Source organism: Hermetia illucens, chromosome 6, assembly GCF_905115235.1.
Source record: "Hermetia illucens chromosome 6, iHerIll2.2.curated.20191125, whole genome shotgun sequence".
NCBI lineage: Eukaryota > Metazoa > Arthropoda > Insecta > Diptera > Stratiomyidae > Hermetia > Hermetia illucens.
Genome location: NC_051854.1, coordinates 79,946,068 through 79,958,254, shown reverse-complemented (window position 1 = coordinate 79,958,254; position 12,187 = coordinate 79,946,068). Strand labels below are relative to the sequence as shown.

The 12,187-nt window shown below is 44.4% G+C and overlaps 1 protein-coding gene across 1 annotated transcript; it reads right to left on the bottom strand.

Annotated features, from left to right (window-relative positions):
* Nucleotides 1–3,004: 3,004 nt before the first annotated feature.
* Nucleotides 3,005–11,620, bottom strand: LOC119659482 (zinc finger protein 724-like). Its single transcript, XM_038067594.1, has 4 exons — nucleotides 11,342–11,620; nucleotides 4,877–5,119; nucleotides 4,065–4,815; nucleotides 3,005–3,963 (listed from the first exon to the last, which is right to left on the bottom strand). The coding sequence occupies exons 1-4, from the start codon at nucleotides 11,477–11,479 to the stop codon at nucleotides 3,143–3,145; spliced, it is 1,953 nt and encodes a 650-aa protein (XP_037923522.1). The 5' UTR covers nucleotides 11,480–11,620; the 3' UTR covers nucleotides 3,005–3,142.
* Nucleotides 11,621–12,187: the final 567 nt, after the last annotated feature.

The following is a 12,187-nucleotide window of genomic DNA, read 5'->3' as shown; positions in this document are numbered from 1 at the left end:
GCCTTAAAGTGGCTCCAGCAGGTAATCCCGGCTTTGAGTTCTGGGGGTCGGCCCAAGTTCACTATTGTGAACACTGAGTTACGTAGGACAGAACATGTCGGACGTTGGTTACCGGGCCCTCGAAAGAAGGCAGAGGACATCATCCGCATGCTGGGTGAACAGAACCCGCACGCGAACTTTGGACACTTGGGGGTATAGTTCATGAATGCCAGGAAGGACAAATCTACAAACGTGGAGGATTTCAACTTGGTATTCGAACTGGGCCATAAGAGTCTGAATGTGCTCAAACTCTAAGAAATATTTTTCGAGGATGTCTTGCTCTGGGCTACGTACCTTCCTCTTGGCAAAAGGTTAAGGTAATCTTCATAAAGATGACTATTCTAACCCAAAGAACTTCAGACAGATCAGCTTGACTTCATTCCTGCTGAAAGGCTTGGAGAGACTGTTGGAGCGTAACATTCGTGGAAACGCACTTAGGTCGCACCCACTTAATGACTGCTGAAGCAACGAAGGGCGGCCCCCAAGGAGGTGTGCTTTCGCTACTTTTGTGGAGTATGTTGATCGATTCCCTACTATGCGAACTGCAAAATTTGCTAATACAGGCTCAAGCTTATACTAATGACGTGGCTGTGCTTGCTGCTGATCGGGGTCTTAGAACGGTGTGTAGGAATATACAACAGGCCGTTGATTTGATAGACAGTTGGTGCCTCAGATATGGTCTTTCAGTTAATCTAAATAAAACCACAATGGTATTATTCACAAAAAGAAGAAAACTGGATGGACTTTGCCTTCCTGAGACGAGGAGTACTACCCTTCATCTCTCCGAAGAAGTGAAATATCTGGGAGTCACTCTAGATAAAAACTTCTTTGGAACAAACATGTAGAGGTAAAGATGAAACGAGCTCTCACAGCTTATGGGCTGTGCAGACGGACTTTTGCCTCAACATGGGAACTCAGGCCTCTTGTGGTAATGTGGATATACCTTGCCATCATTAGGCCGATGTTCGTATATGCATCCGTAGTGTGGTGGGTTAAGGTGAGGCAAAAACATTTTCACTGTAAACTAGCCGCACTGTAAAGAACTGTGTGTCTGGGTATCACGACATCCGGCGCAGCTCTGAATGCACTACACAATTTGCATATATTTGGATATATTTATTCAAAGCACTGCAATGAGAGCAGTTCATAGAATAATTCGATTAGATCTATGGGGAAACAACGGATGTGGGGGGCACAGAGCATTGGCAGAGTTACTGGGAGGAATGAATCCAGTTCTTACAATGCCTTCCGATTTTCGTGTTCCCATACATCTATTTGGTAGAAGATATGAAGTTACCCGGAAGCGTAGGGAGAACTGGGAAGTCCCAGAGGAATGCGTGGCGGGATATACGGAAGTCTTCTACACCGATGGCTCAAAAACAGAAGAGGGTTTTGGAGCCGGAGTCTACCTCCCAAATAAAAATGAGAAGTGGGCTTTTCCTTTGGGACAATATGCAACGGTTTTTCAAGCGGAAGTTTATGCGATGCTAATGGCGGCAAACTGGGTGATTGACAAGCGGTTGAAGGGCAGGCGCATCGCAATCTGCAGTGATAGTCAAGCTGCATTGAGGGCGTTGGGTAGTCCTTTGATCATTTCGAAAATCGTTCAGGAATACAGAAACCTATCTCTAGATTCAATACGGTGGAACTACTCTGGATACCTGGCCACTGTGGCGTAGAGGGAAGTGAAATCTCGGATGCTTTAGCGAAAGAGAAGTCAATCTCCCCTATGACGGGACCGGAAGCAGCAATTGGAGTATCAGTAGCATTGGCTAAGTCTGTTGCACATGCAACAAAAATTGGGAACAAGCTTCCCACAATGACAGGTGGCAGAGCCTAAATGCTGTTCGACACACCAAACTTTTCCTGCCAGAACCGAATATGCGTACCGCAAATTTTATCCCGTCGAAAAACAGGACTTGCAGGTGTATTGTGGTCATTCTGACAGGCCATAATTCACTAGCTGGGCATATGTTCAGAATAGGAATTACTCAAGATGATACGTGTCCCTCCTGTAGTGAGGAAACGGAATTCATGGAGCATTTCCTATGTGAATGCCCCGCCTATGGACGCATCAGGCATCAGATCTTTGGTGCCGATGTTCTCTAATTGCGACGGGTAGCATCACATCCACTAAAGGAAATCCTGCGATACGTTAACGAATCCAGAATATTCCGTTAGACGTGGGTGGCGAGTACAATAGACCAAAACGGCCTGAGTGCTTAAAAGCTGTAGCTACTCCCCCACCACACATACACAACTTGGAGACCGTTGATAATTTCTCCTATCTAGGGTCGAAAATTACAACCGATAACAGCTATGATGAAGAAATCCGCGCACGGTTGTTGGTAGCCAAAAAAGCCTATTTCAGCTTACAAAAATCGTTCCGCTCGAAACGTCTCACCACAGGGTCAAAGCTCTTACTGTACAAGACAACGAACAGTCCTCATAATCTGGGTTCTTCGCAAGAAAAATGGCAAACTCTTAGTCGCATTCCAAAAAAAAGTATCCTCCATGAATTTTTGGCCCCCTACATGAGGTAGGACGATTCCGTAGCCTACATAACGACGAAATGGGCGGGTCACTTAACCCGTATGGATAAGGATGATCCAGCCCGGAAAGTCTATAAGGGCAATATCTGTGGTAGAAAAAGAAGACGAGGCAGACCCTGTCTGAGATGGAACGATGGCGTAGGTCAGGACGCCAGACAGCTTTTAAAGATATCGAATTGGTGGGCCTCGGTGCAAAACCGAGATGTGCGGAGTTCCTTATTAAAGCAAGCCTAGACTGGATACCGGTTGTTGCGCCGTTGATGATGATATGAGAAGAGGAAGTGTCGAATAGTGGGAAATTCGAAGGCATCTGGATATAAAAGGTGGATTAACGACATCGTTAAATTGTTGAATGTTGATTTTATGAATGCAAGTAAACGTTTAATAAAAGGCACGTTGTTTCACTGGGTACTTGTATTTGTATTTTTGAAATATTACAAGAAAGTAAATAAATATCAATAAATTAGTTCACTTAGAAAAAAACTTAAGAGTTCCTACTTTCTGTCTTATAGTACATATATCTAAACACACTCACGACTAATACTGCCAAATTACGAGCATCCGATATCATTATTACTCTTCCGATCATGAACGTAGAACAGATGCGACGACAAGTGCCCCTTTAATTTGAATGTAGCTGGGCAAAATGCGCAGACAAAGGGTCGGTCCGGGCTATGAACTACTACATGCTTACGTAGCATTGACCCCGTTCGGAACTTTGCTGGACATAATTCACAAGCGTACGCGCGAACCGAAGTATGCGTCTTTTTATGCGCTTTCAAATACTCTGGCGTTACATAGGACTTATTACAAACGTTACATTGATACGGTCTTAGACCAGGATGGAATGTACGTGGGGGTCCGAATTTTCCATGGAATCGTTTCGTATGATTTACAAGAGCATCTCGACGTTTGAAGGACATAGGACATGACTTGCACTTGTACGGCCGGAGATCGGTGTGAATCTGAATGAAATGCAAGCGTAATGAACTCTTTCGTGGAAATTCGCGCTGACACAGTTCACATTTATATAGTTTCAAACCGGTGTGGATCATCATGTGGGAGAGGGTGTAGTTACGACGTTTGAAGATTTTAAAGCAAATCGGACAGCGACGACCATCTGTGTTGTCTTGTTTCGGAGCATCGATTGGTAGCAGTCCCTTTTCGTGAAGCACCTCATGCGTGTCTCTGTGGACCCGTTTGGAAAACATTTCACCGCATCCTTTACATTTGAACGCCGGTTCTCGTTGATGGTCGTTCTTTAAATGTCGAGCCAACTCTAGCTGTGTGTCGAAACACATATCACATTCTGAACAGGAATATAGGAGGGGTTGATGGAATGATACGTGTTGTCTTTCCGAGCCTTGGAATTCTGTTGAAAAAAATAACCAAAATTAAATACAGAAAAACAGGAGGAAGATACTTGAATCTAATAAATCCGTTCATGTGGCATGTGTGGGGTGAAAAACATACCTTGGTTGCATAATTTGCAGAGATTGCCCTCGATGTGCATCGCCAAGAAGTGATAATAAAAGTGTTGTGGATGAAATAGTTGGTAGCAAGCTGGACACTGATAACTATTGTCATGTACAACTCGATTAGTAAATCTCTGATAATCAACGGAATGCTCGCTGAGATAGCATTCAGGCTCCCCGTTAAGATAATTTGATTCGGATTCGGCATCGCTGTCTTCAATTTCAATCACTTCGCTATCGTTATTCCCGACTTTTATCTGCGTTTCCAACATATCGTTGATTTCGAACATTTCTCCAAAAGCTTCCGGATTTATTTCTGCTTCTACAATATCTTCGACGTTAATGAAACCCTTTCTCACAGGGAGGGACCTTTCTTTCGGTTCACTTTCCTCGTTCGGAACAGAGTCTTCGTTTTCATTGCAGTTATGGTTCTCGAAATTATCGTCATTTTTCTCGGTGTCCTCATCGTCATCAATTTCAATTATTTCGCCTATTTGAGATCCACTTGAGATCGTTTTGATTTTAATATCCTGACATTGTTTTTTTATGTCGGCCTCACTAAGTTCTTCATTGATCTCATCTTTGAATTTCTTGGGAGGAAATGACATACTGTTCCTTCGAACATCGCTCAGTTGTTCTAGGAGCTCTACTTGACTATTTTCACATTTGTATTTGAATTCGCAAGCGATTTTCAAAGCATCCAAGCAATTACTGCAGATTTTCCAAGACATACCTTCGGAGTAGGGTATCTGAGGAAGATTATATTTCAAAGCGAATGAACTCAAATTTTTATGCCTGATAATTTCTTACCGGTTTCCTGGTGAAGGCTTTTAACAGTTGAAGGTTGCCATCTTTCAGGGGATACATCTTGTGTCCACTTTGTACGCATGTCCGACAGAAGTCATCCACATTTTCGGATTTGTTGAAACTGCTTTGTATTTGCTTCATGGTATCACTGGAACTTTCACAATTCAATTTGAATGTGTAGATTCGCAAAATTGCGTCGAGGCAACCTGTGCAAATTTTCTCTGGAAAGCCATCATTTCTTGCAATCTGTAAAGAAGATGATAAAAAGTTTTTGATTCAGTGGTTATTGGAGTACATAGAGGATGAAAAGCCCACTAAAATCTATAAAATATGATAGAAACGCAAGATCCTATCTTTTTTGCTAATTAGACTTGTTTAAGCTTATCATCTGATGGTTGCTTGCGGGTAGCATCCGTTGCTTCTTTCAGGGTTGGAGAGCTTCGACCATCCAAGCGCAACACTATATATATGATTCGGTATTATTCGACAATCGGAGGCTACCTTGTTGATCAAGCGGCAGATGCTTTGAATAGTTGGCCTATGAATATTGATGAACATTACAAATGTTTTTTTCGGGCACTACTCGGCTACGTGCCGAAAGCGGGTGGCTGGGATATGTATGATATATGAATGTAAGGAATCTTTGATCATTGCGAGTGGTGACGGGCGAGCACGAATTTCATGACAGATCTCGGCTACTTCGGCGTATTGTACGCCCAACTAAACCAATCAAAGTAAATTTTTTATTGCGCTGCTCGGGAAAGCAGAAGCTGCCGAAAATGACAATGATTTTAGAACCGTATACCGCATCAAGAAAGAACTTGCAGATTGCTATAAATTCGCATTAGAAGGTCCGATCAGCGACATCAGCAGTCAGCCTCTCATTCACGATGAGCACCTAAGGAAGCGAAAGGAGCTCTTTTACTACCACCAATAGTTATTATCAGAACGACATATGAAAGTGCAGAATATCACGTGTAGTAACTGCAGAATGCAATCTGCGACTGCTACTTGAAGGCTCTAAGCCTTTGTTAACACCTGCCTTCGCCGTATTATCGGGCTGCTCTGAAGTGACTGCGTCGAAGCAACCAAGTGCCGGTAGACGTTGTCGTTGTGGTCAACGAGTAGGTCGCCATAGAAAAACAGATAGTGGGACTGTAGAGTGAACCTCTTTCCTTCCTGTGCCACTGTGCTTTCGTATTCTGGGAAACCTAGTGGTAACAGATATAAGCCCAGTGTCGGATTGGTGTTGATAGTCATCGCAAAGTAGCTGGATGATGATAAAGTCGGCACCGAACTGTTACAGTCTTTGTGATTGCAAAGACTTTCGGGGAGCGCATAGGCCATTCTGGGGTGTGCCGATTCGGAGTTTTTGGACAATTTGGCCGCCTCCAAATCCACGGGGTACACACGACAAACGATCTAGATCCCCTTTCAAAAAGGGCCAGCAAATAGTAGGTTGTCAAGTGCCGAAGCGCGCTGATACCACCGATGGTTTGCGGAAAAGACAACAAAATGTACCACTCCATACACTTACTCAAAAAATTAGACTTGCCAGGAGCTGCGGCGACGGCTACCTGAAATGCAGCACCATGTCGCTTTACAATTTACGACTCCTTCAGTTGGCTCCACTACCTTGTCGATAAAGGCGCTGGAGTCTCAGTTCCTTCCGCGTCATGAAATCATAAATTAACATCACAAACGCAGCAGAAAATTATGTTTGTATGACTACAGGCAGGTAGACATGAGTCTACGACTTTCGACGACCGTTTTTTTTTGGTGCGTCATTATAGCGGATGTCAGCATTCCTATCTTGGCGCTGATATCCTATGCTACTTTGGATTGGTAGTGGATTTACATAACAAGTCCTTCATTGACCCTACAATTTCCCTTGGGTAATCAGAAAGAATCTCATCCTGCTCACCCAGCACTCTTTCTATCTTTTTTGAAGATGTTGCCGACCCACGTATTCGCCAATACCCCTGCAAGAGCTCTAAGAGGCTTTCGATAGACACAAAAAGGGCTCTGCGCCAATCGGCACGAGAAGTTCTTCTAGAAGCGTTAAATTATGATACACCAGATGATTGGCGTGAGGTGAAACTAATCCCAATCCCTAAGAAGGGCAAATCTCAAAAGGGTCTCAACAATTTTAGGTTGATTTCCCTCCTCAATATTTTCTCTAAATTAACAGATGCCATGGATAAATACAGGCTCGTCCTAGTTCTTGAGGATATCCGGCTGCTCCTAGAGAAAAGCTTTGTGTACAAGAGACACAGTTCCACCTCCCACTCACTTGCTTATACTCCTCAATCACTTGCTTATGTTAGCTTATCTGTGGACATCAGTAAAGCATACGAGAGCGTGGAGCTGTTTTTCCTCAAATCCTCTCCCCTCCATCATGTCCTGATGAACAATGGCATTCACTAAAAGTGTGGTCTTAGCCCACTAATCTTCAACGTTTACATAACCTTCCTGCACACCAAATGGTTCAGCAAAGTGGAAATTTTGCTCTGATGACTCCCGGAAGGAACCAGAAAACACCTTTCGACTACAGGTGGATTTCTCCATAAATCAGCGTAACTTCCTGTCAACTTAGAGAAGTCAGTACGATTGCTTTTGATCGTTCTCGGCTCGATGTGTTCAGGCTCAACATCAATAACGTCTATCTTAAGCATAAAAGGTCAATCACTAAGAATCATCACTGCCTCTCTCACAGTCAAGGGGCACATTGAAGACATCTCGGACAAGGCTAAGAAGGCGACCAGGGTCATAAACTTTGCCACGCGTCATCAGGGACAATGTGCAGACGTAACCCCATCCCTTTCAAGAACGTCTCCATATTAAACTCCTATGAGGATGACGATTCCCTCTTCAGAGCGAAGCTCAAAAATGGAAAGTTCTTGTACGATCCTGGCGGTATTTTCAAAGGCACAACAACTCTGCGCTATACTCAGGACAGCAACAACCTCTGTTCTCTCGGATGAGCTCCTAGCCAGTGTTCAAGCAATCGAACTATCAGGTAGGGCCAAGCTAAGGAAAATCCCACATTACTTACTCTCTTCAGGCCTTTAAAGTCCTCATTAACAAAACCCCAGTCAATTATTAGGCTGCACGGGCCCATGATCAAAGAAGTAAAGCTTGTCTGGAAAAAATGCTCACACTCTGGGTTCTTGGGCATAGAAAGGCCAGTACCCCAGACTCCTCCTCCATATACTTTTTCTTATGTCTGGCAGTTAACACATAACAACATCCTTTCTGAACAGAGGGAGGCTTCCAAAATTACTTCCTTAGACAAAGTTAAATTTTTCTCTCATATCTTCCCTAACATCCCCGTCAAGCTCTGGTTTCAGAACATGCCACTCAAGACGGATGACGACAAGACCCTAACCAAAATTGTCTGCTTTTCCTTTTGTAAAGCCTTCCTGGCGAAGATCGGTGTGGCTCCCTCGCTGATCTATGATAGGTGTGGTGTAGACAAGATGGAGGAGGATATAGAGGGAGCTTTAAATAACCTTAGTACCAACGCCATCAAGGGAGCCTTGATCAATATTGGATTGAAGGGGTATCTTACATATTAGATTATGCCCATGCTAAGTACCAGGATAATCCAGTCGGATCTGGGAGACAACCACTTGACCAGAGCTGTAAACAGAGGCACGCCCCAGGGTGGCGCTATCTTTCCGGGGCTCTGGTTAATAGTGATTGACGAAATTTTACGAATATTGGACAAAAGCGGAGTGAAGGTAGTGGCGTATGCCGACAACTTAATGATATTAGTGTCAGGGATGTTTAAGTCCATTATGAGCGACATCATGGAACTCGACACAAACTCAACCAAAACGGAACTGATGCTATTCACCACTAAGAAAAGGATACCTGAATTCCACCTACCACGGCTGAATGAACACATGATTGGTTCTTTAATAATAATACTCGTTGGCGCAACAATCCATGTTGGATCAGAGCCTTGAAGTGTGTTTCAAGACCATAACGGTACACTACATTACACTGTAGGAGGCAATGTGGTCAGCATTGCGCACGTCCGAGATTATTACCATGACTGTGAATGAGTACAGCTGAGTCGACTGATATCTGACATCCAATCAAGATAAATCCCTCTGCCACCAGTGAGATTTGAGCCGCGACCTTCCGCTACGACAACCCAGCGCTCTAACCACTTGAGCCACCGGACACTAAAAATCTAAAAGATTGGTTCTTTCCTCCAATAAACATAGAACTGAGGGTTAAGAAGGCCTTTATAGCCGTCTATGCCTGCAAGAGAACCTTTGCAAAGAAATGGGGTCTCAGGCCGAGGATGGTTCTCTGGATGTACACCGCTGTAGTGCTCCGATCCTAACGTACGGCTCTATTGTATGGTGGCAGGCTTTGTAGAAAAAATACAATAGAACGAAGCTTAATAGGATTCAAAGAACCGCGTGTGCAGGTGCTACTGGGGCTCTGCAGTGCTGCCAGGCAGATGCTCTCAATGTACTCCTGCATATCCTCCCCCTAGACCTCCACATTAAATATGTTGCAGCGTGCAGTGCCGTCAGACTACGTGAGTCCGGATGCTGGGCAGCGAAGTCCTACGGCCACAGCAACATCCTAGTTGAAATACGTCGGGAAATCTGGGCATCCCCCACGGACTATGCCACACGCAAGCTGAACTTTACGAGAAACTTTGCTGTGGATCTTCCAATCAGGGCAAAGTGGAAGACCGGCGGCGTGTTGCAAGACTATGATACAGTATTCTTTACGGACGGATCAAAGATGGCTTATGGAGTCGGTACGGGGGTTTTCTCGAATACACCCGGTGTATCCAAGTCGTATGGTCTCCCAGGTTTCGCCAGTGTATTTCAGGCGGAAGTACTGGTGATATTGGAAGTCTGTCGATGGTTGGAGCGTGATTCGAGCCCCAAGCGTAACATAGCCATTCTGACCGACAGCCAAGCGGCCATCAAGGCCTTGTACTCAGCGACGACATCTTCCCAGTTGGTGGGCCAGTGCAGAGACGCGCTGAACCGTCTGGGTGGCATGCTCAAGATCACCCTCCTTTGGGTTCCCGGGCATAGGAACATAGAGGGAAATGAGGGGGCTGATGGATTGGCCAGGCAAGGCTCTGCTCTTGGCAGTCCTTTGGCGAATACAGTCGGTGTTCCGCTGGCGGCTGTCAGGGGCCGAGTCTACTCGCACTACCTAGCAAACGCGGACCTAAGATGGCGAAAGCTTACGAGGTGTGCTAAGTCAAGGAGAATTTGGCCCGCTTATAACATAGCCCGATCACGAGAGCTCCTGTCCCAGATGCGTGCAAATGCATTCAAGATTACGGCGGTCTGCACGGGGCACTAGCCCATAGGGGACCATGCCGCTAGGCTCGGCATACCCTACAACTCGCATTGCCGAAGCTGCGGAGAAGGAAGGGAAACCCTCATGCACTTTCTCTGCGATTGCCCAGCTCTGGCTAGAGTCAGGCTACGGACACTGGGTAAACCATTCCTTGGGGACCTCAGAGAGATTTCTACCTGCAGGGTGGGAGAGCTTTCCCTCGTGAATGCTAGGGGCTGGCTCTGAAAATCCGAGCAGGCTGGACTTTGCCTCCCTGCTCCCATAACAACAGTCACGGTCTTAGGAGTTTGTAGCATCAAGCACCCCAGCGCTAATTGGGCTCCTCGGAGCGGCCTTACATTAGATTTAGCTTGCTATCTCAGCTTTTACTCCTATAATCACACACTACAGTCGGACAACTCGCGTTTTTTTCATTTTTCTTTGTGGCTGTAAAATAAAAAGGATCCAAACGATTTCCTTGTCTTGCATTTTTAATATCAACATTTCTACCAATTGCATTATAGTTTATCGAAAACATTGGCATCATAGGCAACAGCTTGCCACTCCGTTCCTGTTAGGGGTCATCTAAGTCGGATCAATGTGACAAAGCATTGCATCGTTAGCTTGCCGGGACCTGCCAGAACAAACAAAATCACCAACAACTATCTCCAAGCTCACAAGGACAAATATATGTTTGATAGGATAATATTAAGCGTTTCAATATGTAGATATTGTATATTATGTAGAAATACCTAGCTTTAAAACGCGAGCAGTTTCTTACAATGTATGCATACATACATCTACAAATATATCTTGAATGAACGTAAACTCCTTCTCCCGTCTGGACTGTAGCCCAATTCAGGACGATTCCTGAGTTTCAATAGCATATAAACACTTCCCATAATAAACTCAATCATCTGTTTACCATTTTCTACGAGTTGAGGCTCCTTCCTAAGTTCTAGCTTATGACATCTTGTGCAAAATCAATTTCAACCATTTTGATGGTTTCTGTGCCTCATTGGCGGAGAACATAATTCGAAAACCACCAGGTTACAGGCTAGTTAAAGGTTTTCGTAAATATCAGGATCTCCCTTTTCTCACTCTGCGAAACACTTTAAATAATTAACGCCATAGCGTGCTTACCGAAATTTGCGTAAACATTTTCAACAAATCCACAATGGTCATCTGCCCAGCCGCAATCACCTCCGTATCTTCGTAATAAAAGGACAACATCGGTCCTTTGCAGTTAAGGCAACATCGACACTTTTCTTTGAACGGCATTTCCACTGATTTTAGCCCGTCTCACTTAATAAATAAGCGAATTGGAAAACTTAGGAATAAATCCCATGACAACCCCCGATATCCTTTTTCACCTGTCAATTGATCTCCTTTATGGTTTGACAATTCGGAAGGGGCAAGCTTTTTGTAAACATCCGTCGATGGCTCTAGTGTCGTTTAACAAGACATTGGTCCGAGCAACATGCTGCCGAGTTTGAATGTTGCGAAACATTTTCGTAAGCATTTCCGTTGAATGAGGGACGTTAAAAGTATGGACGATTTTTTTAGGGCCACTTTATATATGCAATTTGAGTAAGCAGAGCACAGCAGTTGAATACTTCCACTATCCAGTTTAATTAACACTCTTTGTTAAAATGTCTTTTTTAAAACAACTTTTTGATTCAAGGTTGTGTATGAAATCTTCATTGAACATGTTCTTAAATATTTTGTGATTTATTTATCTGGGTACATATCTAATAAGAAGAGTCGGAATAGCTCTGCTTACTGTGTAGGATCCTCAGAAGGAGAGGAGAGAGGGAAAAGGAAATCGAACAGTTGCTGAAGGCACTAAGTTGTAGGGTGCTTTAACATCGATATTGTCTCTCTTGTTGGTAACCTCGGGGACGTCCTACATAAATCATAAGATGCTAGGGCGTCCACCTCAGGTGACGCGGAAGGACTGGCCCCGGTCGTGTCAAGAAACTGCAAGGG

Bases quoted from the DNA above. Each gene is read 5' to 3' on its own strand.
- LOC119659482 (XM_038067594.1), bottom strand. From the start codon at position 11,479: ATGCCGTTCAAAGAAAAGTGTCGATGTTGCCTTAACTGCAAAGGACCG. The intron at 4,816-4,876 runs GTAAGAAATTAT...AATCTTCCTCAG, and splicing joins AAGCCTTCACCAGGAAACCG to ATACCCTACTCCGAAGGTAT. The intron at 3,964-4,064 runs GTATGTTTTTCA...TTTTTTCAACAG, and splicing joins CTGCAAATTATGCAACCAAG to AATTCCAAGGCTCGGAAAGA.